At 40.5% G+C, this 27415-nt stretch overlaps 3 protein-coding genes across 5 annotated transcripts in view; 2 read left to right on the top strand and 1 right to left on the bottom strand.

Annotated features, from left to right (window-relative positions):
- Positions 1 to 3694, top strand: part of ppef1 (protein phosphatase, EF-hand calcium binding domain 1) — a 13892-nt gene extending 10198 nt beyond the window's left edge. Inside the window, exons 12-17 of the mRNA XM_010780190.1 lie at positions 1018 to 1287; positions 1378 to 1520; positions 1781 to 1887; positions 1977 to 2140; positions 2543 to 2627; positions 2712 to 3694. Coding sequence (XP_010778492.1) covers positions 1018 to 1287; positions 1378 to 1520; positions 1781 to 1887; positions 1977 to 2140; positions 2543 to 2627; positions 2712 to 2938 — 996 coding nt within the window. The 3' untranslated portion in view covers positions 2939 to 3694. The remainder of the gene's footprint in view (positions 1 to 1017; positions 1288 to 1377; positions 1521 to 1780; positions 1888 to 1976; positions 2141 to 2542; positions 2628 to 2711) is intronic.
- A 669-nt stretch (positions 3695 to 4363) lies between these two features.
- Positions 4364 to 10472, top strand: LOC104953266 (fibrillin-1). Its single transcript, XM_010780191.1, has 11 exons — positions 4364 to 4414; positions 4502 to 4675; positions 4887 to 5051; positions 5207 to 5392; positions 5672 to 6253; positions 6671 to 6823; positions 8309 to 8431; positions 8500 to 8628; positions 9596 to 9805; positions 9895 to 10011; positions 10129 to 10472. Exons 1-11 carry the CDS (start codon positions 4366 to 4368, stop codon positions 10281 to 10283), a joined length of 2043 nt encoding a protein of 680 aa, XP_010778493.1. The 5' UTR covers positions 4364 to 4365; the 3' UTR covers positions 10284 to 10472.
- Positions 10473 to 11132: 660 nt separating this feature from the next.
- On the bottom strand, positions 11133 to 27141 carry phka2 (phosphorylase kinase, alpha 2 (liver)). Of its 3 annotated transcripts, XM_010780185.1 has the most exons (33): positions 26843 to 27141; positions 26639 to 26728; positions 25335 to 25493; positions 24714 to 24761; positions 23769 to 23937; positions 23522 to 23604; positions 23079 to 23159; positions 22900 to 22998; positions 22675 to 22821; positions 22522 to 22575; positions 22231 to 22353; positions 22018 to 22113; positions 21427 to 21534; positions 19729 to 19807; positions 18785 to 18919; positions 18588 to 18697; positions 18344 to 18488; positions 17986 to 18064; positions 17748 to 17899; positions 17498 to 17668; positions 16547 to 16659; positions 16336 to 16472; positions 16077 to 16239; positions 15364 to 15443; positions 15186 to 15264; positions 14981 to 15110; positions 14795 to 14896; positions 14542 to 14660; positions 14407 to 14430; positions 13945 to 13998; positions 13198 to 13431; positions 12919 to 13119; positions 11133 to 12674 (listed from the first exon to the last, which is right to left on the bottom strand). In XM_010780185.1, the coding sequence occupies exons 2-33, from the start codon at positions 26714 to 26716 to the stop codon at positions 12501 to 12503; spliced, it is 3726 nt and encodes a 1241-aa protein (XP_010778487.1). In that variant the 5' UTR covers positions 26717 to 26728; positions 26843 to 27141; the 3' UTR covers positions 11133 to 12500. The 3 variants fall into 3 exon arrangements, with proteins under 3 accessions (XP_010778487.1, XP_010778488.1, XP_010778489.1); XM_010780186.1 differs by lacking the exon at positions 14407 to 14430; XM_010780187.1 differs by lacking the exon at positions 13945 to 13998.
- Positions 27142 to 27415: the final 274 nt, after the last annotated feature.

Below are 27415 nucleotides of genomic sequence, written 5' to 3' on the forward strand. Positions count from 1 at the left end.
CCCCCGAGACGTTTACTCGGCCTAATCATGAACCGGTTGAAAATACTACAGTATTCCTAAAAAACCTGACACATGTGGTAATCGGTTATTCCGGTTCGGTTGCATTCGGCCGGGGCCCTGGGGGGGGGGTGAATCGTGGACTTTAGAGGAGGATCTCCGTGGTTATCCGCGTATCGTGTGGGCGTCACGAAAAGCGGTGTCTTTCCACCGTAGCTCTCTGAGAAAGTCACAAGAGTACTTGATGCTCATGGTCTAGCGCAGTCGAAGACGAGACGAAGACGCGGAACCCAATCGACCCGTCCCGAGGGCGTTTGTTGAAGTGACCGGCCCATCCGCATATGACGGTGGGCTATCGGGCGGCCGTTTCAGGGCCTCAACCCCTGACCGAAGTCCCCGCTATCGTTCCGACGCCCCTGAGGGTCGTCGAAGATGACTGATCGACCCTTGCGCCGGCCCGATAAACAGCAAGAAAATTCGGTTTATAGAGTCTCCCGGGACCCCTCCGCCGAGGAATAAGAGGTAGTTTTCTTCTTTTCTTGTCTCTTAGTCGTGAAAACTTTTGTCCTCGACGTGTTGTCTCCCCGATAATCCTACGGAGGTCTACTGCGCCTGCTAGACCAATTGCTCATACAAGCCTCGTTTTGTTGAAGTCTCTAGACTATAGGCATATGGCATGTATAGAGCTCCTGGATTATTATGGAGCGGGTAAGTACTTTTTGCCGTCATATTAGGTCCGCCTGCGGAAAGTACCATCAAAGGGTGACCTCATCCGAGAACTGGACAAGTGTAAGGTCTTAGTACAACCGCTTCTCCATTTTCTCCGCCGCTTGTCTGCCTGTCCGCTGCAGTACGGCTTTTTTTTTTTCCGGTGACCGCTCCTGTAACCTGGGTAACATATAAATGGATCAGGACAAAAAGTGAGCAAATCTTTTTTCCTGAAACTCAGAGAATCTCTTTACACAGAGGGGACACATGTTTATGTATAAAGGACATGAAAAAGTGGATTTTGCTTAATAGGTGACCTTTAATATTGCTCAATTCTGCTCTACTGTGTTCTGTGTCCTATTCTGCACTTGTCATCTGTTTTTCACTCTCCTGCAGATAGTGGATATTTTGTGGAGTGACCCTAAAACTCAAGAAGGCTGCAGTCCCAACATATTCAGAGGAGGAGGCTGCTACTTTGGTCCGGACGTCACCCAGAGACTGCTGACCCGACACGGACTCCAGCTGCTCATCCGATCCCATGAGTGCAAACAGGAAGGATATGAGCTCTGTCATGGTGGAAAGGTAGATGGAAGGGAGAGGCAAAACATAATTCAGATTGTCCAAAAAATATTTGAGTCTTGAGAAGTAAATGTGTGCATTTTTGTTGTACAGGTCATCACCATCTTCTCAGCGTCAAACTACTATGAGGAGGGGAGCAACCGTGGTGCCTACATCAAAGTGGGCCGAGAACTGGTTCCCCGCTTCTATCAGTACCAAGTCAGCCGCACAACACGCAAACTCACCCTCACACAGAGGTACAACTGAGCTCGAAAAATGGGGCGGATAACCCAAAACTCAACAGTACTAAAACAAAAAGTCAAATAATTGATAAGTTAATTCAAACAAAAACAAATAGGATGGTAAATTCAATAGAATAGTTCATTTATAAGCCTGTTTCAATGTCTCCATTGGAGCATTCTTCTAAACGTGTCTGTTAAATATCCCAAAACATCCCATAATAGATCCACATGTTTTGCAGCCATTATCTGTCATTTTTTTGTGTGTTTGTCTGCAGAGTACGAGTTGCTGAAGGCTCCGCTCTCAAGGCCCTGAAGGAGAAGCTGTTCTCTCACCGCTCTGAGCTGCTTTCAGGCCTGCAGCAGTACGACCACAAAAACACCGGTAACTCTGTTTGCCTCACTAATAAACACCTGTTTACCCAGGATGACATGTAGAGTTGTTATATGAAATAGTTACATCTGTTTTCTCAGGTAATGTATCAGTCAGTGATTGGGCTCAGGTGTTGGAGTCTGTCCTGAGGCTGGACCTGCCCTGGAGGACACTTCGTCCTCACTTAGCCCGTCTGGCACCAGATGGCAGTGTGGAGTACATATCCTGCTTTGAGGACATGGAATCAGGGATTCCTCTGCCTCAGGTAAGAGAAGTAAATGGGTCCTTAAAGGGTATTTTGGGAATGTTGTATTTTAAGTTTATACCTTTATACATTTCCGAGATACATTTTTTGACTTTGTCTTCACTGGGTTAATTTGATGCCTGTAGATTTCAGGAACTTTTTTAAATGCTAGATAGTTTAAAGTATTACAAAACAAAATAGTTTTTTCACATCATTTAATACAAATCAAATGTAAGAGTTCAGGTTTTTCATCAAACAGCTACCAAATTATGAATTGCTGTAGTCCTGATCATTTAAACTGAAACTTCAATGCAATGCTTTTACCGTTCTTCCCTACTTTAAGGATTATAGTTGAAATGTACCCACAGCAGGTAGTGGTTGTTTAGTAGTCTCCTGTTTTCTTTTCCTCTTTTCTTCTTTTAGGTGACACCAAACATGGCTGAGACCCTTTTCAGATACAGGACAGACATTGAGATAATATTCAACATTATAGACAAAGACCATTCAGGTAAAATGTGTTGAAACTCTTTAAAAATTATTTGTCAATAACTTTCCACACAGTTTAGTTTATGTGAGTACGTGTGTTGGTCAGGTCTGATCTCCATCGAGGAGTTTCGTCACACCTGGCGCCTCTTCAGCGCACACCTGGGGGTCGACATCGACGACAGAGCCATCGATGACCTCGCCCGAAGTATCGACTTCAACAAAGACGGCAGTATAGACTTCACTGAGTTCTTAGAGGCCTTCAGAGTGGTACACAAATTGGAAAATAAGGATCAGCAACTCAACGAAAAAATGGATGGAGACAAGTATTCATGAAGGAGGGAATCTGAATAATACACTAGTCTTGCATGGAACAGCAGGAGGGAAGGAGGGGGTGTGGCAAAGATTGAATTATTAAGTATTTATTCAGTTGTTGAATGAAAAATACACAATTTGAAAACTAGAATGGCTGTTATTTGGTGATGTACCTTACTTATTAGTGCATTCTGTCAGTCGTAGGAGTCGTTGTTTAGGATCCTTCCATCCGCCTTTTTGATTTAAAATTGAAATATTTCAACCATAATTTGAAGGATTTCCTTGAATGACATTTATGTTTCCCAGACGATATGTTTCTAAGACTTCCTCTGACATTCATCTTGCAGCAGGCAAACGTTTTCAGAACATTCATTCATGGTTTTATAACAATGCTGCTTAATTACTAATGGGGATGTATTCTCTTTTAATCTAGTGCCACCAGCTGACTTTGTATTGTTTTGACATGAAATAGCTGGACACACTTTAGATGGATGGAAATGTAACAGTATTTAGAATGATTATGGTATTTTGATCTTCACTTATATAACACTTTCATCCAAAGAACATTTACAATTAGCTTTTTAAGTATAGTTTAATTTAGTACAGCTCTGACAGCCTTTGCAGACTTGTGAGAAACAGGTGTACAGCAGGAGTACCAGTGTGCTGCCACGCTCTGTAGTATTACATGTATTGATGCCTGACGGCTTCAACAGTATGAACAATAGAGACAATCCCGCTATAGGGTGTCGGGAAGTGCATGTTCAGTTGTTAACCAAGAGAGAATAAAATTACTTTTTTTGAACTAATAGTTGTACCTTGTGTATGTATTTGGACTCTGGGTTTTAGTGTGTGTGTGTGTGTGTGTGTGTGTGTGTGTGTGTGTGTGTGTGTGTGTGTGTGTTGTGTGTGTGTGTGTGTGTGTATCTAGTCTTCACATCCCGCCCACTGTAATTACCACACGGTGAGAGCTGTAAAACAGGCCCAGGCATCCTGTCAGAGAAAATGAGGGGTTCAGATTTTACTCAACAAGTGTGCAGAACACACACACACACACACACACACACACACACACACACACACACTCTTAAGGCACATGCACACACTTCTTAGTTTCAAGAGGCTACAGAAAAAAAAGGGGAGGGGGAATAGATGTTTTTACTGATTGTTTGAGTGTCTGACTCAAGCATAATGTCACTTTATAAGAAGTAAAGGTGTTGCTACTGAAGCAGGTTCAAATAGCATTTCCCCTGTCACCTATCCATCTGTCAGAGTGTTTTGGGTGTGCACTATCTTACCCCTCCCTCCTCACTTTCTTCCTCCAGTCTGCCCATCCTGTAGTCATCCCAGACCACATCTCCCCTCCCCTTAATCTTCAACCTCTCATAACACACTTCCAACTTTCACCATCCAAGTACTTCTCTTTAGCCTCACATCCCAGCTGACTTCAGATGGGGCTCCTGGCAGCACTGGTCGCTCTGCTCTGCATCTACACCGCAGGTACTTCTTCAAAAATAATTCTAACACTTGTGTTTTGTTTAGAGTAAGCAATGTTTTACACACATTCACTGTGAAAATGTCTCACAGCGCGTGGAGTGGAGGGATGCAGCAGTTTTAGACACCTGGAGAATGGGCTGACGTTTTTCCGTTACGGAGGACTGCTGGTGATCTTTCGCTGTCGCCCTGGCTACAAGCTCCATGGATACAAAACCAACAGCTGTGTGTCTGGGATCTGGTCCAGGGACACCCCGGTGTGTGTCGGTAAGGAGCGTCACTTGATCGTGGTTGATTTTAGGATTTCTGTATTTGTCTGGAGATGCATTAAGAGAACACCATAACTCCTTTGTCTTTTGTTTAGACTATTTATTGATTGTATTACAGTGAAGTACAGAGTTGACCACCAAGGCAATAAAGTTCCCTGTTCAGTCTCAAACTGTGAATCGCTTTTCATGATGTTTTCCCCCTCTTCCAGGCTCCGGCTGCACTAACCCAGGGCCCCAGGCACACGGGATAAGCAGCATGAATGAGGATGGCTCCTGGACGGTGTTCAGCTGTCATAGTGGCTTTCGACTACAGGGGCCCTCTATGTTATACTGTAAGGGCCACATCTGGAATAGCACAAAGCCGGTATGCAAAGGTGAGCATAACAAAAGCAAAATCAACAGTTTGACATTTTTGAAAATCTGCTAATTTACTTTTAAGCAGAAAGTTAGATGACAAGATTGTTACCAATAAAGTAAATTAGTGTTGATAGAAATTCATTACACTATTGTTTCCTCTTTTCCCTGTTAGAGTTAGACTTGATGGGCTTGTCTTCAGGTGTCAGTGTGCAAAAACCAAACACACTGCGGAACCTGCAGGCTGCCGTAGTTCTGAAGACTCAACAACAATCCCACTACGACACCCTCGCTAATACTGCCTCCAAAGAATCAAACCTAAAATTAAGTTTGTCTCACGCTCCGCCTCAAAGGTCCAGCAGTGAGAGGATTAAAGTGACGCACCCAAAAGTCCACTTGCAGCAGAATGGTCACGATTTTAAATCTGAAGATAGTGTTGAGACAAATCATCAAGAGGCAAACAAATCTCAAGTGGCAGAAACAGGAATTGGGAGAAATGGCTCCATTATCCCATCTAGACCAGAACAATCAACACCCTCACCACCACCATTACTTTCAACAGCCCTTACACAAGCTCTCACTGCTGTCACGAATACTGTGATGTTTACCCCGCTCCAACACACAAAATCTTCTTTTCCAGTGCCCAGCAGTGAAACAGAGTTCTCATCCAGAGAACCTGTCACATACTGGGATGATGTGTCTCCCTCTGAAGTTGTAACAAGCTCCTTACAAACTGATAAAGACCAGCAGGTTGAAACTAGTTTCCAGTATCCTCCTTCGTCTCAGCCTTCTGGAGGAAAGGTGGATCCCACAGAGACTTTACCAACTGTATCTGTTCATTTAACATCTACCAGAGCTTCATCGCCTTCCCCTTCCTTATCACCCTTTCATCTCAACCCCACCCAGTCCAATATTAAAACTTATGTTTCTTCAAACACTTCCAGCCCCACTGAGTCCAGATCTAATGGTTCTGAATACCACAACACCACCTCTACACCCCCTCCGCTGTCTCTGACTCTCAGCAGACAACCTGTGTGCACGCACCCACCTGTGCCCGCTCATGGGACCTTCTATTTACATAATGCGGAGAATCCAGGTCCCACAGAATACAAACAGTACATCCAGTATGCCTGCTATCCTGGTTATACGCTGGCTCATGGAGACATACACAGCTACTGCCAGCGGGGGGGCGTCTGGAGCGGCACCACACCTGTTTGTCTGGGTAGGTGGAGTCGCTGCTTCAAAAGTACTTTGATTTATTAGAAAATGCTGACATGGGAAAGGAAAGATGTGCTGATGGGAAGGTGCAAGGTACTGCATAGACAGTACACTTCCCAATAGTAGTATTTTTCATCTTTGAAACTTTTATTGTTGGTAAAAGGAGGTTTTCCTGCATTATTTTAATTATATTTTAAGTGTTATTATCAGTGGATTGTAGGTGCCGCAAAAATAACTTAGAATAAACATTCTTAGTGTCCCCTTTTAAAGTTTCACTTCCTATGATGTTTTCAATTTGACTCTGATTTATTCTGCACTCATACAAATTCTTAAATAAATGTCTCTTATTGGAAATGTTGAAACGATCCATGCACTTTAATTTTTCCCCTTGAGTTGAGCCATCTTCCCTGTTTGTCTGCAGAGCTGACACCATGTTCAGTAAACAACGGAGGCTGTTCGCAGCTGTGCTCTCTCTCCCAGCACCTCAACCAGAGCTTCAACCAGACCCACACCATAACTCAGTGCCACTGCAAAGCAGGATTCACTCTGGTGGAGGACGGGAGAACATGTCGAGGTGAGCAGATTCATCTTTTTCTTTTTTTCTTGTAACATTCTTCCTGAATCCTCTGTGGACGCCCTGCTCTTCCTAATAACAACACAGCGTGCACTGAGGCGTGTTACAGCACAACTGGGAATCTCCTTCACATGTTTTATGTGTTGGATGTTTCATGCCTCACAAGTGAGCCGTGAAATTCATGGCAGCACGGTCACCCTTCAGCACTTAAAGGCTGACATTGACTTTATATTTTGTTACGCGTGCCTGTTCTCTGACAGCCTGTCATTTGAGAGAGCCATCATGGTGTTGATATTATTTTTGAACAGTGTTATTATCAGTGTGCTCTCGGACAGATAGTCCTGTCCAGACATTGTGGTTGGACTGATTATAGTTTAGTTTCAGCCTGGAAATTCCACTGCAAGTAAAATAAGGGCCATAAACATTCCTGTCTGACAGAAAGTTAAAAAAACCGCATTTATTTTTAAAAGGGGTCATTTTTTTCCTCCAGAATTGGTCTAGACTCTATATAGTCTTCTATAGTGAGACGCATCAAGTAATAATTGTTTGTCAAATACTGTACTTTAAAAATAATGTTGAGGTTCTATTTATTTGCTTGAGTTTCATTGCTTGCTTCTATAAACAGTACTTTTTACTCTCCTACATTTATCTGACACACTGAATCATTTCAGCTTTTGTGAATTTATGGGACACTTTACATTATAAAATTATTTATTTTATTTGTTTTTATTAAGATTTTACAAACATAACGTAATCCTTAATGATTATATATAAAGGTGATATTGAGGTATAGATCTAAAAATATAAAAAGTAATTAAATTGGCTTTTTCTTTCACCAGGTATACAATTAAAATGCTGCTTATGTGTTCAAGCTTTATTGATAATATTCCAATAAAATGCTAAAATAACTCTCTGAAAGGGACTATCCTCGCCAACAAGCAGCACTTTAATACAGCACTTTTACTTTTAGTGAAACCTTCAAATGTAGGAAATGTACTTTAACAGAGTATCTTAACAGGGCAATATTGTTACTTTTACATGAGTAAGTTTACATTATAAGTACCTCTTTAATTTTTGCAGAAAAGACCTCTTAGGTGTATGGAAAAATGTCAGGTTGGGGAAATGGTTCTTTCCTTGATGGCAGGAAAATAAGTGCAGAGCTGATATCTAAGCTCTCTGACTCCTTTCTGCACATCCTTGTTTCCTTTTTCTAAAGAGCAGGAAGTCAGAAAACATCTGTGTTATGGTTTGCTCATTACAGTCAGAAACAGCAAGCAAACATGGAGGCACATCAATGAGGTTTCAGATTCCAGCTTGTTTCAGAGTGACCACCTTTCATCTGCTGCTTGTTTCTTTCATCTCAGTGCAGCACGGACTCTGTGTTTTTGTCAGATCAACACATGCATTTGTCTTTTATTAAATCAGTGTCCAGTGACAGAAATGTGTTCTCTATGTATGCAATAATTATTGTTTGCATGTGTGTAGATTTAGATGAGTGTGTGGAGGGGCAGTACCGGTGTCGGCAGAGATGCATCAACACATTTGGATCCTTTAAGTGCAGCTGTGATGACGGTTATCAATCAGCTGATGACCAGACCTCCTGCACGGGTATGTGTGTATTTATTCATTTATGTTCATGAACAAAGTGCTTTCTACATCATTCTCCATCTTTCCAGATGTGGATGAGTGCATGCTGCCTGCAGCTGTAACTGGCTGTGTGTTTGGTTGTGTTAACACTCCCGGGAGCTTCCACTGCCAGTGTCCCTCTGGATACAGCCTGCAGACTGCCCACAGCCACTGCCAAGGTAACATGTAGAAAACCTGAATTTGAGTAAACAAGCATGAAGGGTGTTCCTATTCTTCAAAACTTAAACATATCCACATGTTCATTTGACCTCTACCTTAGTACGAATTGTGCTATTGAACTAACTTTTTTGATAGTTCATTGTTATAAAACCATAACAATTAGATAGCTATACTGTAGATAGTAACTCATATCTGAAACTATTGTTTTGTTTTTCAGGAAAATCAATTAATGTAAATAATTGCTCATGTGACACTGTCTTCTTGACTTTTAGTCTTATTTGATATTTCTCACAACAAACTCAAATTTTAAACTCCAGAGAAACTTTATTCCAAATAGGTTTTACCTTCTTCATCCCAAAAAACACATTATTCTAATGTTTTCTAATCCGTCCTTATAAAAACTTAATTGTATCTACCGGTACTTAATACAACAAAAGCAGCATCAAGAATTTCTGCCAAAAACAAATTGTTTTTCTATCAATCCAACTTTTTCCCAGTACCTTTCACTCTTGATAGTATGACAGTAAAATAAAATACAAAAGGTGTAAACTTAAACGTCCCATGTCATGGCCATTTCTACTGACCATAATTCCATTGTTGAGGTATACTAGAATAGATTTATATTGTGCAATTTTCCAAACTCACATTGGTTTCTCATACAGCATGTATAGCATGTGTATTCGCTCTCTGTACTAAATGGCTTGTTGAAGCTCCTGCCCCCCCCTCCCTCCCTATGAGCCCTCTGTGCTCTCTCTGATTGGTCAGCTCGCCCACTCTGTTCTGATGAGTCCACCACCGTTACAGCGGAACATCAGTGATTATGTGTTACAATGGCGTTTTGGTTTGTGACTCTGCAGACCGTTCACATGCATAAAAAGCTACATAACACACAAGGGGACGGGTAATAACCGGAAAAGCATGACATGTGACCTTTAAGCTTGGTTTCCTTTTTCTTTTCTTATCCAGATATTGATGAGTGTGCTGATAATCAGGGGCTCGAGCCGTGCACGGAGCAGTGTCACAATACCCCAGGATCATACCGATGTTCCTGCTTGTACGGGCACATCTTAGCCGGAGACGGACACAGCTGCATCCCTGAGTGTCCATCTGGATACAGGAAGCAACCGACAACATCTGATAACCAAACTACAAAAGCTCTTAGGGAGGAGTGTGTAGGTAGGAAAACATAAAAGCTGAAGTCATACCATGTATGACCATTTATTTCAGCAAATAAATAATTAATGAATTTCTCTGTGTCCACACAGATGTGAATGAGTGCCAGGAGGAAATGTGTGAGTGGCAGTGCATTAACCTGCCAGGCTCTCACCGCTGCATCTGCCCCCGAGGATACACACTGCACCAAGATGGGCGGCGCTGCAAAGGTCAGTGCGTTAATGCATACTCATAATGACTGACTTTGTTATAATGTGGTTTATGTGTAGATATATTCACTGAAATCGTGCTGTGTGAACATTTGAATTTCTCTCCCTAACTTCCAGACATTAATGAGTGCAGTCGGAAAAATGGAGGCTGTTCTCACCTGTGTGTGAACCAGAAAGGTGTCTATAAATGTGCCTGCCCCGCCACCCACCGCCTCTCCCCCTACAGCTGGAAGAAATGTGTACCAAGGACGACAGCAAACAGTGCAGGCTGAGCAGGAGGCTATACTGTTTCTTGTCCATCTTTATATCTTCCAATGTGAAGACACACATAAATAAGTATCACTACTATTTTTACTGACGGTGTACATCATCCTCTAACTGGGTTTTATGGTCTTCACAGCCCAAAAACCAAGTGAATGGTTAAATAATAAACAATAACATGAGTTGTTTTATCTATTTATTTATTTTAACTGTATTTTCAGATTAATTCATAAAATACATAATTTAATTATTTGATCAATTTCAATGTTTTATTTGCATTGTTTTGTATTGTTTATATATTTGGGGAATTAATAAAAATATATTAACCATAATCACAGTTTTTTGTCTTCTACATAAGATGTAAAATACTTAATTTAATGACTAATTAAGCCCTGGCCCCAAAGATGCTGATGCTGTGCCTTTCAACTTTACAATCTATCTCTGAAGAAGTTAACAGATTTGCCAATGGAAATTCAACGTGAAAAATGACACCCTACTAATTTCTCACACTAGCGCTTTCTACATAATCCTTAAAGGAAAGTCGGTACCACTTTACAATAAAACTGCCCTTATAAAGGATTCATAAAGGGTTTATAATTAGGTTGTAAACACTTTATTAAAGGGTAGTCTTATTGTAAAGTGGTACCGGAAAGTCAAACGTTTCCTAGTATTTTAATGATCATACAGATAACTTGCTAGGGCCCACAGTGATTGACGTTTGGTCACAGCGGGATTTACTAAAAAATATAATATTTTTTTTATAATTCACATTGTCATTGTAGAAAATGTATTTTCACACGCCACAGTAAATAGATAAATGAACCACCATTGTTAGTCAAATTATTTTATTATTGCATGAACATAAACATATCGTAATAATGGAAATGAGTAGACAGTGCATTGTTAAAATAATAAAACGGGTAAAAAGGAGATCTGATAACATAGTAAAATATAATGTTATATATATATTTTTTTATAATATTCTATTTATATTTGTTATTGTTTTAAATTAATTGTAATATTTCAGCACTAGGTCAGCATCCAAATAGGTCATACTCAACTGTTTGCTGCCGTTTCTTTTCAATTCAAAGCACTGGAACAAAAGTTGTTTGCAACTTTTTGTCTTTCCTCTGCTTTTCACACTTACTGAGACCTTATTCAACATACCCTCTCTTGTTCCTTACCCAAATCTGGCTTTACTTTCATGTCGCTCTTTATGTACAAATCATATTATACACATTGTATACATAAAGAACACTTATATGTTCCTCTGCTCAGGCAGACTTTTACCCTACATATTTATAATAACTGTACATAAATGAGCACACCATGAATATGTCGAGGTACATGCTAAATGTTTACTTGCAATGTAGTGACAAAACCCTGGTGTGTCATTCATATGCAGACAGACGGATTAGTCTTCATTCATTGTACAAAACAAACAACACATCCAAAAAGACAAAAAACATTGCCGCCATTCAAGGAAAACTATTATTCTCGTTCCCATACGGCTTAATGTTGACAACATACCACACCATTTTAGTTTTATTATCCTCAACACTAAAGTATAAAGAGCCTGCATGCTATCAGAGGTAAGACTAATGTTAAGTCATATGCACAAATGTATTATTAATTTGTGGAGGAAGAAATAAATCAAGGATAATAAATGTTCCATGATTGATATATTATTTTAGTATTTGATGGGATATTGAGGATTATCAACTGCAGAATCACAATACATTATTAGACTTCTAAATACTTAAAACAATAAAGTACTAAGGATGAAAAATAGAAATGATTGCTATAAAGAAAAAATGTTTTCAAATCAAACTATTTTCTGTTATAAACATCCAGGCTCAGTATAATTATAACAGATAATTACAGGGCAAATAACTGTTCATACAATAATATACTCACACACAACACCAACAGCATATACATGTGCTTATAATTTTGCAATTAAATACATAAAATGCATGATTGAAAGTCCAGCAAACACACACTCAAGCTGCACATTTAATAAATAAATAAATTCAGAGACCAGTTGCTAAAAAAGGAAAAATATACTCCTATGTAGTGGTTTGAAATCAGCTGCCAAGGCGAGTGAATTGAAGAGTAAATACTCACAAGCACCACAGGAAATGTATAAGCTGATAACGAGAAGCTTTGCTGCCTCGGGCCAGAGGATTCTTTACGATGAAGCTTGTCTCTCCAGGTGTTCAGTCTGTTCACTGCATCAGGCAGCTGGAGCCTGGCAGGAAGTCCTGGAGATAAGTGATGGTTGCCTTGGACAGGTAGGTCATGGTGCCGAAGTTGCCACTGGGGGCGCTGTCGTAGAAAAAGTTGCAGATTCCGGTAGCTGGGTCTTTCTCAAGGAAATAATCACTGGCACTGTGGGACTTCTGGGGATGCAGAGGTAGAAAACAGTAAAGCCACAAAACATAAAAAAGGATGACTGCAACCAAGAAATAAGAAATTGTGAAACATATCTATTAAAGTTCCTCAAAAGTGTTGTCTTTAAATGTCTTTCCAGTCAAAAAGCCAAACATATTCAGTTTAATATGATATGAAACTCAAGAAATCTCCATATGAAAACAACATAGTTTAACCTTTTATGCACAAAATGTAAGAACAAATTATAATAACCTGGTCATTGAGGAAGAGGTCATTGGCCAGATGCAGGATGCGGTCCACGTGAATAATGCCACCGATGCTGTTCACGTCCACGTCGGCCACCAGGCCCAGAACCATCATGGTCTCCACCAGCAGCTGCCGGTACTCTGGCTGAGGGACGTGGTTCAGGACAGACTCCACCTGCACCGCAAACTTGATCTCTCCCTCTGTCATCTGCACAGGATTTAAAAACGTTAAACACAGAAACACACACGGAGAGTCCTAAAACAGCTATTGTCTGTGAAATGCTACCTCTCTCGTGGTCGAGGAGGGCAAGACATATCCATCGATGGACAGGCCGTGGCACTTCTGCAGGATCTTCCACACCTTCTGGTAGAAACCCGACGGTACTCTGTTGATGGCTCCATCCAACCTGCGCCTCCTCAGCCACTGGCCCTGCCTCTCCTCCCAGTGCAGCTGTCCGTCACCCGGGCCGGCGCCCACCGGGGACAGGATGCCACTGGGGGTGGAGGGGCTGCTGCAGCGCTGTCGTGAGAGAACAGGAGTATACTGTTTAAACGTCTTTAATGGACTTCTCGCTTCACAAATGTTTAACCCTATACCTGCAATTATTCATGCATATTGATATCATGCTCTATCAAACTTGGTAAAACAGGCTGGTGCTGGTGCTATTGGGCTTTATAGTGTAAATAACAATACAAACTCTACACTTACAAAAGAAACTATATATTGAATGTAATGTTCTAATGTTGCGTATGCCTCCATGAAAGATTGTCCAAGACATATCAGGGTTGTAATTCCTGCTTTAGGTGCAAAGGTGTCTTTTTCAAAATAATAAAAAGCTAGAATAACAGCAGCCTTATCCCTAAATGTTTCTTTTTTAATCGTCAACCGGAGATATAACAACATATGAATAAAAAATGCTTTTCAGATTAGTTTGCTCAGTGTGTCTATATATTATAACTACGGCAACCCTAGGAAGGACAAACATGTCTTGTTTATACAGTATTTGTAAGCAGATGAGGTGGAATGGTTTACCGTGGAGCGAGGAGAAGTGACATTGCTACTCAAGGAATGACCGCCGCTGAAGATCTACACATGGATATGGATGAGATGATAGAGAACAGTTTGAGATGATTCACATGGTTCTCATACTGCACAGAGATGTTTCATCTGTAGAGTGAAATTCAATTCATCGGAAACAATGACAGATCACAAGAAAGCCCATTCCACTAACAAATGATGCCACTAAATGCTGAGTCTCTATGAAGTAATGATAGACGAGTGCGGGCTTCCAAAGAGAAGCTTATAGAAGGTCTGGATTGGATGAGGTAATGAGATGTCTAAAAGGGTTAAAGGGTTTAAGCATGTTTTCCTTCTGATATGTGATGAGGTGTGAGTCGTTCCAGATATGGAGGGCGTATGAGCAGGGTTAAACGGCGGTTTGTTTTCTTAAGACTGACGTTAGAAACATGCTAAATATTATCAAACCCAACGCACACTGATAGGCCGAGAGTCATCCAGCTGCAACCAAAGTAAGAACACTGTTAAACTATTCTGAGATAGATTGATAGATACATTATTATTGTTAAGGATGGCTATGCAATTTTTTATGATCATGTTTGTGCTTCCCACCTGTTTTATCTCCCTCTTCAGTTTGTGTATTCCTGTGCGTTCAGTCTTGGTGGCTCCAGTGTGACCAAGTTCATGGATGGAGATGGAAGGACTAGTGGCTGTTGACTGGATTGGGCGCACTGTTAAAAACAGATAACAAACAAACAAACAAACAAATGTATTACTTCTTCTATAGCCTATTTCTAGACCTCTAGAAGAATTGGCCAGTAAAAGCGGCCCTCACATATACTGTGAAAGAAGCAGAAAAACTCACCGCTTCTCTCCACCCCAAACTCTTTGCCACTGAGGATGTGATGCAGCAGGCTCTTCATACCAAAAGGACTCAGGCTCATCAAACTCTCAGACGCCTCTTCCCCTAAAAAGATGATACACATTTTAAATGTTTCGCTGTGCAGTTTAGTTTATGTATGTGAAAATATTAGTTCCTGTGTTTTCCTACCGGAGCAGTGCAGGCTGCGAGCCAGCTCCGTGGCCATCACCTGCATGATGAGTCCTATCCTGAGCCGGAGCATGTCCCCAAACAGAGCGGGCTGCGACCGCACGTACATTGCTAGATAGACCATGATTTCCTATATGACAAACACACAGCTGTAAGGGAAGTGTTTGAATAATTAATGAGGCAGTCCAGAGGGTTTAAGAGTTACCTGTGTGAGAACAGCTATACTGATGTCCTGACCACTGGCTTCATAGATGAGATCGTTTAACTCCTCAGGAGGAAGAGGACTGAAAGGGAATAGAGAAGAGAAAGAGTTGGTTTGTTTGGTATGTTTATTAGCAGAGCCTTAATGTGAGTCACTCCAGTTCCTGTGAATAATGACTTACACTGTGATGACTCTTTCCCTGGGCTCAGGGGGAAGACCTACAGTCAGCTGCTTGTGATGAGAAATCAGATCCGTGCAGGCCTGAGGAATAGACAGATTTTATCATGGCTAAATGTTTTTAAATATCTCATAATTGATTGATTTTGCGCCTCTTTGTTATAGCCAAGTCAATCAGCAGGTATTCAAAGTGTTGTTCAAAGACAGTTCCTAAAAAAAGTTACAGGCACATTTTTTGTATGTAGAAAATAAAACAACCTACTTGGCATTAAACCTGATTCAAAATGTTATGATGCAATTTTTCTCATGGCCAGCAGATGGTGTTAAGAGCCTTCCAAGAACATGGTTTGATAATGATACCATGAATTGTACCTACATTAGTGAATTCATATTTGGGACAGATCGGGGGAGATTACAGTATATAAGACTAGTTTAGATAAGAGTGATGTGTGTAAGTTAAATGTTGTATCTAAGGTGTACTAGAGGAGGAGAATACTTTAGCAGAAGAAAAAAGGGAAAACATTGCTCCTAGTGTGTTTAATTCAATTAGTTATACACTACTTGTTTTGCTACATGTCGGGATGTACTGTAGAGTATGTCGATTCAAAAGAGTTGAACTATGCAGGGTTATATAGTGCCAATATTTTGAAAATAGTCTCAAGCATTATGCTGAGCAACCCAGTTGTCTGTTGTAATAGAAAATGATTCCTCACTGACCTCAGCGAGGACCTCCACTCTCTTGCGTAGGATCCCAGAGATGTATCTGATGAGCCCCCACTCTTTGGAGGACCCAGCCTGTTCATACAGCTCCTCCAGCAGGGACCGCACGCTGACCCCGCCCTGCCCCTGACCTGACAACTCCACCAACCAATCAGCTCCTCTGGGCATTGGAAAAAAACACAGTGCGGGTCATTGAAAAAAAAATTGAGTATGATAATAAACGTGTGTGCCTGCATATACGTCTCTATGTCAGTACTTCATTATATAAAGGATGTAGAGTATGTCGGCCTGGTCCTGCAGCGTCGGACACTCTTTGAGCTGCCGCACCAGCGCTGCAAAGTCTGTGTTCCCCTGCGAGTCTCTGGGCAGGTGCAGGTCAGCAGCACTGTGGGGCTGGAGAGGGAGGTCGGTGTAAGACTAAATACACTTCATAGCAATACCGACGTCACAAAAGAAGAAGTGTCTACCTTGTGCTGCTTTGTCTGGGGGGTATGCTGAGGTTGAGCAGGAACATTAAGTAGGTTGAGAGCTTTGCGGCGTTTGGTCTTAATAGGAGTCACAGGCAGGTACATGGAAGACTCTGAAATACACAATATTTGATAAAGTGAAAAGGATCATTTTTGCAATGTTAACAATTTTTTTTTATTTGTTACTTGGTTGAATGTTTAATTTTGTATTGCACCTTTATTTACACCACATAAATATTTGTTCAGTACCCATTGAGGCCCCTGACAACGCACAACTCAATGGGATATTACTCTGTTGTTTTCAGCATTAGTTAAGATTTAGAGTTGGATGGAGGTAAGTAGGTTTTACATTTGAAGAAAAAATCTAATTTTGCCTCTGCAACATCATGTCTTGGTGCTTCATTAAAGTATGGGTTACCAAGGCTTCAAATTACAAAAAGCTTTTTTCTTTCTCTTTTTTTTTTGGAGAAAAAACCTAAATACTGTAGATAACCGTTTCCCATTACCAAAAATCAGCCATAGCCCCAAGCCACATTTGTATTCTGCAGTGACTTACTATAAGCTTTACATCAGCCTTGATAAGGCCTGGACCATGGACAGCAGCATTACAGAAACCTATGTTCAAAAGGTGAAACAGACTTTGACCGACAAGTCTTTTTTGCTTTTTCCCAGAAGTATCTAAGAGGCTGAGATAAGAGATATTTAAATTCTCAAGATGCCAACAATTCCATATGGCAGACCAAGTTCTCATAACTACTTAGCCAACTGTAAGTGCAGTCATATTCTCTTTGCATAACAGATGCCTTCTCCTTTTCAATTCTCCCTCACATCTTACTCGTCCTCATGATGTTTTTTCAGCACTGTTATGGAAATACGGTTAGGAAAAGCCTTGATGATTTTTTTGAATAGAGTGCAGTCTTCCAATGAATAGATAGACTCTGAATAACTCACTTGGCATGTTCAGGCCCTGGACCTGGGCCATGAAGGACAGGATGTCCCTGGTGGTGTGTTCAGCACTGAAGACGTGGTGTTGCCCCCTCTGGATGGGAGGAAGATGACTCTTGGTGGTGGTGCTGTGGAGCAGCTGGGTGAGGTACTGGTCAAACTGGTCTTTTGAGCCCTCTGGAGTTAAAAAGCAGACAAACCATTACTAACAGTTGAATCATATGTAATTAAAAGTACACAGTTAATCAGCAGCTACCCAAGGGAACATAGTTGTTGTATTCCTCTCCATATTCCTCATCATCATCATCCTCATCCTCTAGTAAGCTGTCATCGTTCTCCTCATCCAGGAAGCTGAGGCGAGTGTGGAAGGACGTGGTCTGGACACTGGAGAGGTCTGACATCTGCACCCTGTAGTAACATCAGCAGAAAATACCCACACATTAACATTTAACACACTAATATTATGATGTCCTGTGGTACAGATGAAAACAGACCTTGCTCCAGCGAAATAGCCATCTTGCAGTTTCCTGAGGGTTGATACGATACACGGGTCAATCGCGTCAGCATCTTCAACTGGAAAAAAGAGCAGTGAAATAATTTGACAAAATAGCAGTGTGGAAATTTACAGTAGGAATATTTTGGATCCCAAGCTTTAAAGCAACATATACAATTTGTGCAGATTATTGATTGTTAAAATGTTTTATATGCAATCATGTTTTGGATTACATTCCTGCAAGCTGCTGCAATATAAAATGCTATTCAATATGAAATTTGTTAAGGTTTCACACTTCTAATCTTCCTGAAAACTATATCTGTCAAACTGATTTGTTTTAGGGTAAAGAGCCTTATTACCCAGCATGCTGCGGGTGATTGGGAAAGTGAGTGTGGGCCGTCCTGTCATCCTCCAGCAAGAGGAGAGATAGGCCAGCTCGGTGCGTAACATCTCCACGATCATCTGGTTGTCCAGTGCCAGGTAGAAATGGTGCTGATCCAGAAACTGGAACATAGAGAAGAAAGGATCAGTATTATTAATTAATCAAAATGACTACCACCTTGTTGTTTTGAATATCAATATCACATTGAAATAAAGTTTTACCTGGGGGGTGAAAATATAAGAGCGATTTCTGATCTCGTAGAATTTGGATGTTCCCAGAACACCGATGTGTCTGTAGGGCCTCCCGCTCAAATTCAGTTTCTTACAGCTTCCTGTGGCAATGACACAAGACGTTACTTTTATTATTCTTAACACAATCACATGCACACTAAAGGAAAAAAGTGATTGTGCTCGTTTACCAAGTTTGACATAGACATGGCTCAGGATGCGAGCAGGCATGACCCTGATGGGCAGAACCTCAGCCATTGTCTGCACAGTGATCCCATGATCTCTCAGCAGCTCCTGGATCTCCTCAGTCTCTGCTAGTACACACACTGACACACACATGGAAGAAGAAATATAATGTGTCCTGCTTGCTTTGATCAAATCTGTATACAAACCAGTGGCGAACCATCAGGGCCTTCAAGGTATTCAGAGAATACCCTGGAACACTAAGATAAAACAAACAAAAAATCGATTTCCTTATATAAATAAAATGTAATAAAATGAATAAATGAGAATCGTATCTGTGTTGTTGATCTGTAATATTACAGTGTTACGTTGATTTATTTGTCCTTCTCGGACCATGCACTACGCATTTCAGTGGTTTTGTGTTAGAAAAGAAAGCAACCAATCAGATCTTGTTCTGGGTCTCTGGGTAGAATATCCTTCAACCAAGATATTCTACATCCTTGATCGAATGCCTTGGCCGTTACACTGAATTAGAGCGTTCCTTTGGATTGACAGTTTGATCAACCAATCATATATTGATTTGTAGCCAGTGGGCGTATTCCAGGGTGTTCTAGAAGGCCCGGTAGTTCAATGGCTCGAGACAGAGGATCTAGATAAATGCCACAAAGCGATTCATGCCGTTTTATTGTTTTTAACGTTGAAATGGCAAGTGCAACAGGTGAAGATGATGTTGTTGCGGAATTGTTGTGAGTACCCTTTTCAAGACGACAAAGACACGGTTCACCTAACAAATGATAAGGTTGTACGAGACTTCATCTTCATGTTTAACCACATAAACACATTTGATTCAATGATTTCTAATTCTTCCTGTTAGCAGATTTTTGGGGATTCAATTCCTTTTTTATTCAACTTCTGGGCAGATATCTCCTCAAACTAATGATAGATCACAAACCTTGTACCACAACATCGGGCTTGAAGTTCGTAGAGAATCTCCGGTTGAGAGGATCTATTTCTCCTGGTGCTAAAAAGCCCTTCACACAGAAAAAAAGAGAGAGAAATGGATGGTGAGCTATTACTGAGGTTAAGAATGGCAGTGGTATTATTGAGGACATCTGGTAGAAATTCATTTTCTTCACGTTTATAATATATAGAAACTGCTATATTCCTTATTAGTGACATTGTCAGGGTTCTTACACCTTATCCAAAGTCAAATTCAAGCATTTTCAAGGTGCATTTTCAAGGTGCATTTTCAAGCTTTTCAAGCATCTTACAGCTGTTGTAAATTACATATTTATATACGCATACTTATATTCAAATGATTATTTCCCTACCTCACATTAAATCAGATGTGCTTTATGCTATAAACAACCAAGGACTTGGACAACCAAGGACTGTTGACCTCTGGGTGAGTACCTTCAATGGACTAACAATGGCTAATCCCAAACTTTACTGCTTTTTCCTTGCGTTATTCGCCGCCTCCCTACCCCCTCTTGCGCATTACAAATGTGAACCGTCACTACTATCATGTGTGATTATGAGGTCTCTACACAAGATGATTACGTTACATTCCACTGTCAATGTGCGCGCAAAACAAACTAGGCATTGTGACTCACTGCTATCTCTTGGCCGTGCTCTGATTGTATTACTACAGATGATATCGGGCAATGTGCATGTTCATCCTGGACTATTGTATGTAGCCCTAGTTCTGACCTGTGCCCTGATGTCAATCTTTGTCACAATGATCTGAGTTTCCCTGACTTCTGCTCTCGTATAGCTTTAGGTTTTCTACATATAAATGCTAGAAGCATAACAACAGCCGGTGTTTCTTGTGAGTGTTTCCCGGTACACAAACACAATACACACAAACACACATTCGCGAGCTTCCCCCAGACCAGTAATACAAACGAAAATGTGTCTTCGGGTCAATGTGACTGATTTCGATAGAGCAAGTCACATTTGGTTTAGGCACGAAAACATACTACCAGTAGAAATACATTGCTTTTAAAATCGCTCTGTGTCGAATCAATAGATTGTATTTTGTGACTATAACACAAAATGCTATGAGACTGGGTTGAATTACAACAGTGAGTGTTTCATACTCTGAACACCACAGGATGGCGACTATAACGCACATATTAACATAGGTACGCTCCTGTGAAATGATTCTCCCCTGAAATTATTATTATTATCCCTCATCGAGTTCGCTATTCAGCTTGCTAACGTTTGCTTAAACAAACGTAACATGCAACGTTAGCCTAATCCAAAATGCTCTACTACGGCGTACCTTTCATGTGGCTCGTCAGCGCAGACTCTCCCATCGCGAACAACTGAAATTATTTTTTTGAAAACTTTGCAGGAGGCTACTCGTGGGCTTGACCCTCATCTTAGCCATGGCTTGTATTTGTCTTCTGCTAGCCAACGCTCGTTGAAACTGCAACCTCCTGGCATACTGTCATCTATCACTGTCTCAGAATGCCTAGGTCACACGTAATAAAAACACTTGCAGGTCACGCTCCGACTCTTTATTTTCTTTTGATCTAAAAAGTGAAGTAAAGCATTTACAATTTCAAGCACTTTATCCCAAATTCAAGCACAATTCCCAAAATTCAAGCACTTTTCAAACCTTGAAAACACCTCATAAAATTAGTACCTCGGCCAGGAGACAGCTCAGGATGTAGAGCGACTGTCCCCACATGTGCGGCAGCTGCCCCATGGCTAATCTGTCCACTGAGTGAGGATTGCTGTACTCCTCCTCCACCTGTTAGTAGGTAAAACATGTTCTCATTTTCATGTGGTTGATAACATACTCACAATGACCATGCTAGTCTGTACCATGATTATCTTAATTTAGAGTGTAGCTAACATTTCCACATATTCAGTGCAGCTGAAGCTGAATGTTGTTAATCTTAGTCATAACAAGTATTATACATTGAGATTTCACTAGCTAGTCAGCATGTCTAAAAAACTAAATTCTATTCAGATTAATACAAAGCATGAAATTACAACATTTTCTATATCATTTTATTTAGCACACCCTTTTTCGTCATTTTATATAAAGGAGGTTTAGTATTAAAGGCCTTTGCATTGTCAAAGAAGATACAACTGAATATTATTTATCCATGAAAAGACAAGCATTATTCCTGTCATGTTCATGAAACACTTCAATATCATATTGTAGGTTTTGTCAGAGTATGCGACTAGAATAAAGATCTGTTATATGTGTCCTATGGTAGTGGGATACCTTGTCAAGTGGTACAGCATAAAGTTCAGGCAGCAGTTTGATGCCGTTCTTCCCTCTGATCAAAATGCCCTCCAGTGCCTCACGGTACTCCTGAACCTGTGCAAAGCCCAGTCATTTGTTCAATATCACCACTTCAGCACAAGTCATTCAAAGTGACTTAATGACTGTGTGTGAATACTATCAAAACTGGACCAGTGTGTTTGGTTTTATCACCTGTACTTGATCTCCAGCAAAGATACCGTCCAGGATGAGATAGGTCCAGAAGACGGGCCACTCACACTCGATATTCTCAAACAGCTTGAGCTCTGCAGGATCGTAGTGCAGCCGAGATGGGTCCTAGAGAGGAAACAGCGAAGGTCTACAGTACAACCTGCCAGCTAAAACTATACAATACACAAGATCTTACAGGAAAAAAATCATACTAAGCCACCGATGGAATCCACTCAAAGGGTCTCTTATTCCATTCAAAGGTGCGTTTATCTATCATTTAAAGGAATATCTTACCTCTTTAGGACATAGATATCCATCCCTGATGAAGCGACAGCAGCCATAGCGACCCTGTAACATCCCAAAAGATTGAAAAGTGTTAGCTTGAATATTAACTTTCAAGAACAAGGAAAAAGAGTATAAGATCAAATATTGCATTGTGTACTGTACCTGCAGTTTGCTTATGATTTCCGACTTAGTGATGGCCACGAGTTCAGCATCCTCAACAGCAAACGCAGGGAAGGAAATGACGGACAGAAGCCCAGCGTCTATCTCCTTAGAAGTTGAAGCTCTTGGCAGCATGGAGCAAAGGATGGACTATAGAAAAACACACAGAGATGCTTAGAAAACAAAGAGAGACATGTTGGTGTGGCTGAAGATAAAGAAAAAAGGTACCTGACAATGTTCCACTTCATCAGGCAAAACATGGATGACTGACTTTGGACCTCCATGAGCACCAAAAAGATCCAGCTCATCTATGGCCTCCAGGGCTGCCTGCACACAAACACATCTTAAACAAAACGTCCCTCTGTTGGTCTTTATGTATGGTAAGTCATAACCATAGTAACATGTACCTTAGCAATCCCTACAGAGCTGCCGTTGAGCTCTGGGATCCCCTGGTTGGTCTTGTCACCTCGCTCCCACATCCCATAGTCCTACAGGAGAGGTAAATAATATTGACATAATTTCTTCCCAAATTATCCAGTCTCTAAATTATACCCATATGCATGATAAATCAGATCTTAGTTTTCAGTATTCCACAGATCCTTCTTCCTTGATAAAGCCTGATGCCTAAATCACCCAGAATTCAACTTGATTACAGTGTTTATACTAGGAGATGAATGCAGAGATGATGAACAGGTTAAGGTAAGCTCACATCTTTTTAACTCCAAACCAGCAGACTTATAGTTTTTACTGACAATGACTCAAGTGACATTTGAGGCAAATGTAAGCTGGACAAAACATAAGCATCTACCTTGTGTTTTCTACAAACCAAACCTTTGAAATTGTTACTCACCGCCACTTTGTATGCAGCCTCTATGTAGAAGACCATGTTTTGGATAAAGGCCACTTCATCCAGGTTTGAGATAATGTGAAGACCTGCAAGATATGACAAAATCAGCGACCAACTCTTGCTTTGGTACTTTAATTGTCCCCACAGAAGGGAAGCTGACCAAGCATGGTGAATTTTTGTTTTTATACTAGGCCAACTGTTTCAATACCTACAATACCAAAAATGAGAGACAGAAATACCACTGATGTACCTGAGGCTGTCATCTGGGCCAGCATCAGCAGGTAAATGGAGGTGGCGTCTACCTGGAGATGGCCCCACTGGTCGTCCCCAACAACCGTGGCACAGGTGGGAGTATCATATTTGGCATGCAAGCAATCTTTTGGACTCTGGGTGTATTTGAACTTCTCCACCTTGGCCACCTGAACATGTGAACATGCAAATATGCATACACAAAAGACACGTACACATATTTAGTACATATGTTTTTGGGGTGTTAAGCCATTACAGAGCAGAAAATAATTCAGAAGAGATGGAGGATGACATGCAACATATAAAAGTATATTGTTGAAACATTAAATCACAGTTTTATAAATCGTAAGGATTGTGTTTGTATGCAAATCCCACATATGCTCCAAAATATAGTTATTGATCTTATGCAGCAGAAAATGTTGATATGGATGATATGGAAAATAATGTGTTAACTTCACAGTGATTCTCCAGTGAGTCATTTTTCTTTAGGCCAACTGATGACAATATCTCAGCAGCAGAGGATGATTATTTCATGGCTTCCCAAACACTGCAACATTTTAACACTCTGATGTGAACTTGGCATCTTCATCTTATTTCCAGCAATGGAAGAAGATAACAGTAACACCGTTACTACAGACAGGCTTTTACTGTCACTTTCACTTTAACATATAGATCACCAACATATTGTTAATGATTGGAAATGTGTTTTTCTGACTAACTGCCCATGTTTCCTGAGTTTGACAAGCCCGTGCAGAGTGAGCAGACTGTGGTCAGAAACCTGGAGATGCTGTTTACATTAAACACTCTGTTTGAATACCACAGTGCACCTGATAACAGTGTGGTTTCAAATAACCAAAACACAGGCATATTAGATTTTCTACCATGAGGATGTGTGTAAACACAAGTGAACGTATGAACAACTAATGTGAGCAGAGGGCTGTCTTACCTGTCTCATCATGCACTGCAGAAGGCCCTGCATCAGCTTCACCACACTCTGTCAACAACAACAACAACAACATTAGTTCAATAATCAAACCAAAACAACACTACAATGCAATTATTTTTTTAGTAGAGCTGAAAATAACAAATCACTTTTCTGACTGCAATCACTTTGTTGGACAGTGTAGTTTACCACTTATTTTTCCTAGCTAAGTGATCACATCATCATTTAAAGTTAACTTAAAACATGCAACAATAGGTGATTCATATATTCATTTAATAAAAAAACTGCAATTTATCATTTTCATTACTGAGGAATCATTTGTGACTTCAGTTATTTTATAATGCTCAAAGTGATGTTTATAATTTGATTACTAACTCTGACTAACAGCCAAAAATAAGATAATATGATACATACAGTATAAATGCAAAGTTGTAACCAGCAAATCTTTTATTGGATTGAATAACTTTAATCTGTGTTATAAAAATGAAATATCTTGTTTGAATTTGTGTTATTTACAACTGTAGTATATATTAGTGTAAATTACTCAAATAAGAAAGTGCTTACACCAAATGTTTGCTACTATCAAATAAGCACTGCCATGATCATTACCAATCCCGCACACACCTGCTCCAGTTCGTAGGCCTTGGCCTTGTCTTCGTCTCTGTCTGCATTCTTGCGGTAGGCCATGCCCAGCCCCCACACAGCCAAGACGCTGTAAACATTATCCCTCACCCAGGCATCCTTCTTCTGGGCACTGGCTGGCAGAAGTCCTGTCACTGGGTTCTGAAACAAACATACACTCAAAATTCTTATCAAAGAAGATAAAACATTTTTCCTACTTGAGCTTCTGCTTTCATAACAAGGATGTACAGTATACATTCTTTCATAACAAGAATGTAGAGTATACATTCTTTCATAACAAGAATGTACAGTATACATTCTTTCATAACAAGAATGTACAGTATACATTACTTGTTCAGGTTTTGGTTTAAGAATCCTCTCAAATCAGACCTACAGCGTGACTATACACCCTGGCATAGTCACATTGTATAAGGAAAGTTGGCACTGTGTCCATGGGTCACACTTTAAACTTAGACAGCTGTTGACTTTTGAAGTCCTAATAGATAAAGGTGCATAGTTCCCCGGTCCTCAGCCTTTTTCCATGGGCTGAACTTTGCTCACACCTTGTTTATTTCTATGCAGCTCAATCTGGTTGAACCTGAAGCTATAAAGGCAAAGAAATACTAGAAACAGTGTCCGTGAATGAAAATGTGTTGGTGATAAATAAGTTTAAGCTTATTCCCAATTTATGTTGCTTTATAAATCAACTCTACTCCATTTTGGAGGCAAATATTAAACTTGTTACTCTAAACCTATACTCTGTATCTGACAGCTTTAGTGACACGTTAGTTTGCACATACTGGATATATGTACTTGTGATATATTGTTAATATAATTTCTAAATCATTTGAATGACTGTAAAAGTCAAGCTTCAACAAGCAGCTTGCACTGCACAGTACCACCATAGTCTGCAAGGTAAATGCCAGGTGCACAGAGTTCATCCATGTTGTAACAATGTATTTGTTTCCTCTTTATAATATACTATTATTCCTAAAATTAAATAAACAAATAAACGAATATGTATCGTTATAGAGTATGCTACCCATTCATGTGTGAGGTAGTTAGAATGAGCCCTCCTTTTACAATGTTACATAAGAATTATGCTAATGGTATTAAACGATAATTATATAATCCATTTATATAATGTACATCATTCTGAAATACGAAATGCTGCTTAATAAGTACCATTGTAACGTTAAGCGTTTTTAATGCAACTACATACATTAACGTTATGTCAATGCAAGACTTTTAACACTGTGCTAATCCTAATGCTAATCCTGAATCCTGCCATGCATGACTGGATTTACCTGGTGGCACAGGATAGTCTCTTGGACCAGCCTGGCATAGCCGTCCAGTCTCACCCCGGAGTTACTGCGGCTCCTCATCCTCACAGATCACTGCGCACAAAACGCCACAAGTTAGTTTGACCAAGTATACAGCACTTAACGTTGGTTATCATATTAAGGATAAATGCAACGACTAAAAGTAGATTAATTCCTGATGTAGTGTACCTGTCAGTGGTGCATCCTCCGGTCCTGCAGTGCGGGGTGGATCCGACAGGCTGACCGCTCTGCAGAGCTGCTGCTCGGCTAAAGCTGGCTAGCTGAGTAGCATCAAGCTGTCTTTGACGACACAAACGTAACGTAACACTCCCCAGCCTGGTTTTACACACACAGCCCGGTGTCCTGGTCAAACTGCTGGATGTGTGTTGTCAGGCCTTACAGGCGAGAGGCTTCACAGAAAGAGAGAGCGTGCACAGTGAAGTATGTGAACATTGCACATCCATCCTGGGAAAAACAATACATTATGTAGGCCTACTTATGTTATTTGAGTGTTTGCCGGCAGGGGGGGCCATATGACCTAATTTTTTTCCTTGGTTCCTTGATCTTGGTTTAATGGCACAACCAAATGTAAACATTAGAAACTTTCCCATACAGCTTATTAGCTCTGCACTTTTATAGAATGAGAAAACACAAAAACACACACACACACACACAGCAAGTAACAGAAGATAAACTGTATTGATCTTTTAAAAGTGTATTGATGTCATTTCTTAGGGTGGGATTTTTTCCAGCTATTACTTT

This window comes from Notothenia coriiceps, unplaced genomic scaffold (genome assembly GCF_000735185.1).
Source record: "Notothenia coriiceps isolate Sejong01 unplaced genomic scaffold, NC01 NC01_scaffold00021403, whole genome shotgun sequence".
NCBI lineage: Eukaryota > Metazoa > Chordata > Actinopteri > Perciformes > Nototheniidae > Notothenia > Notothenia coriiceps.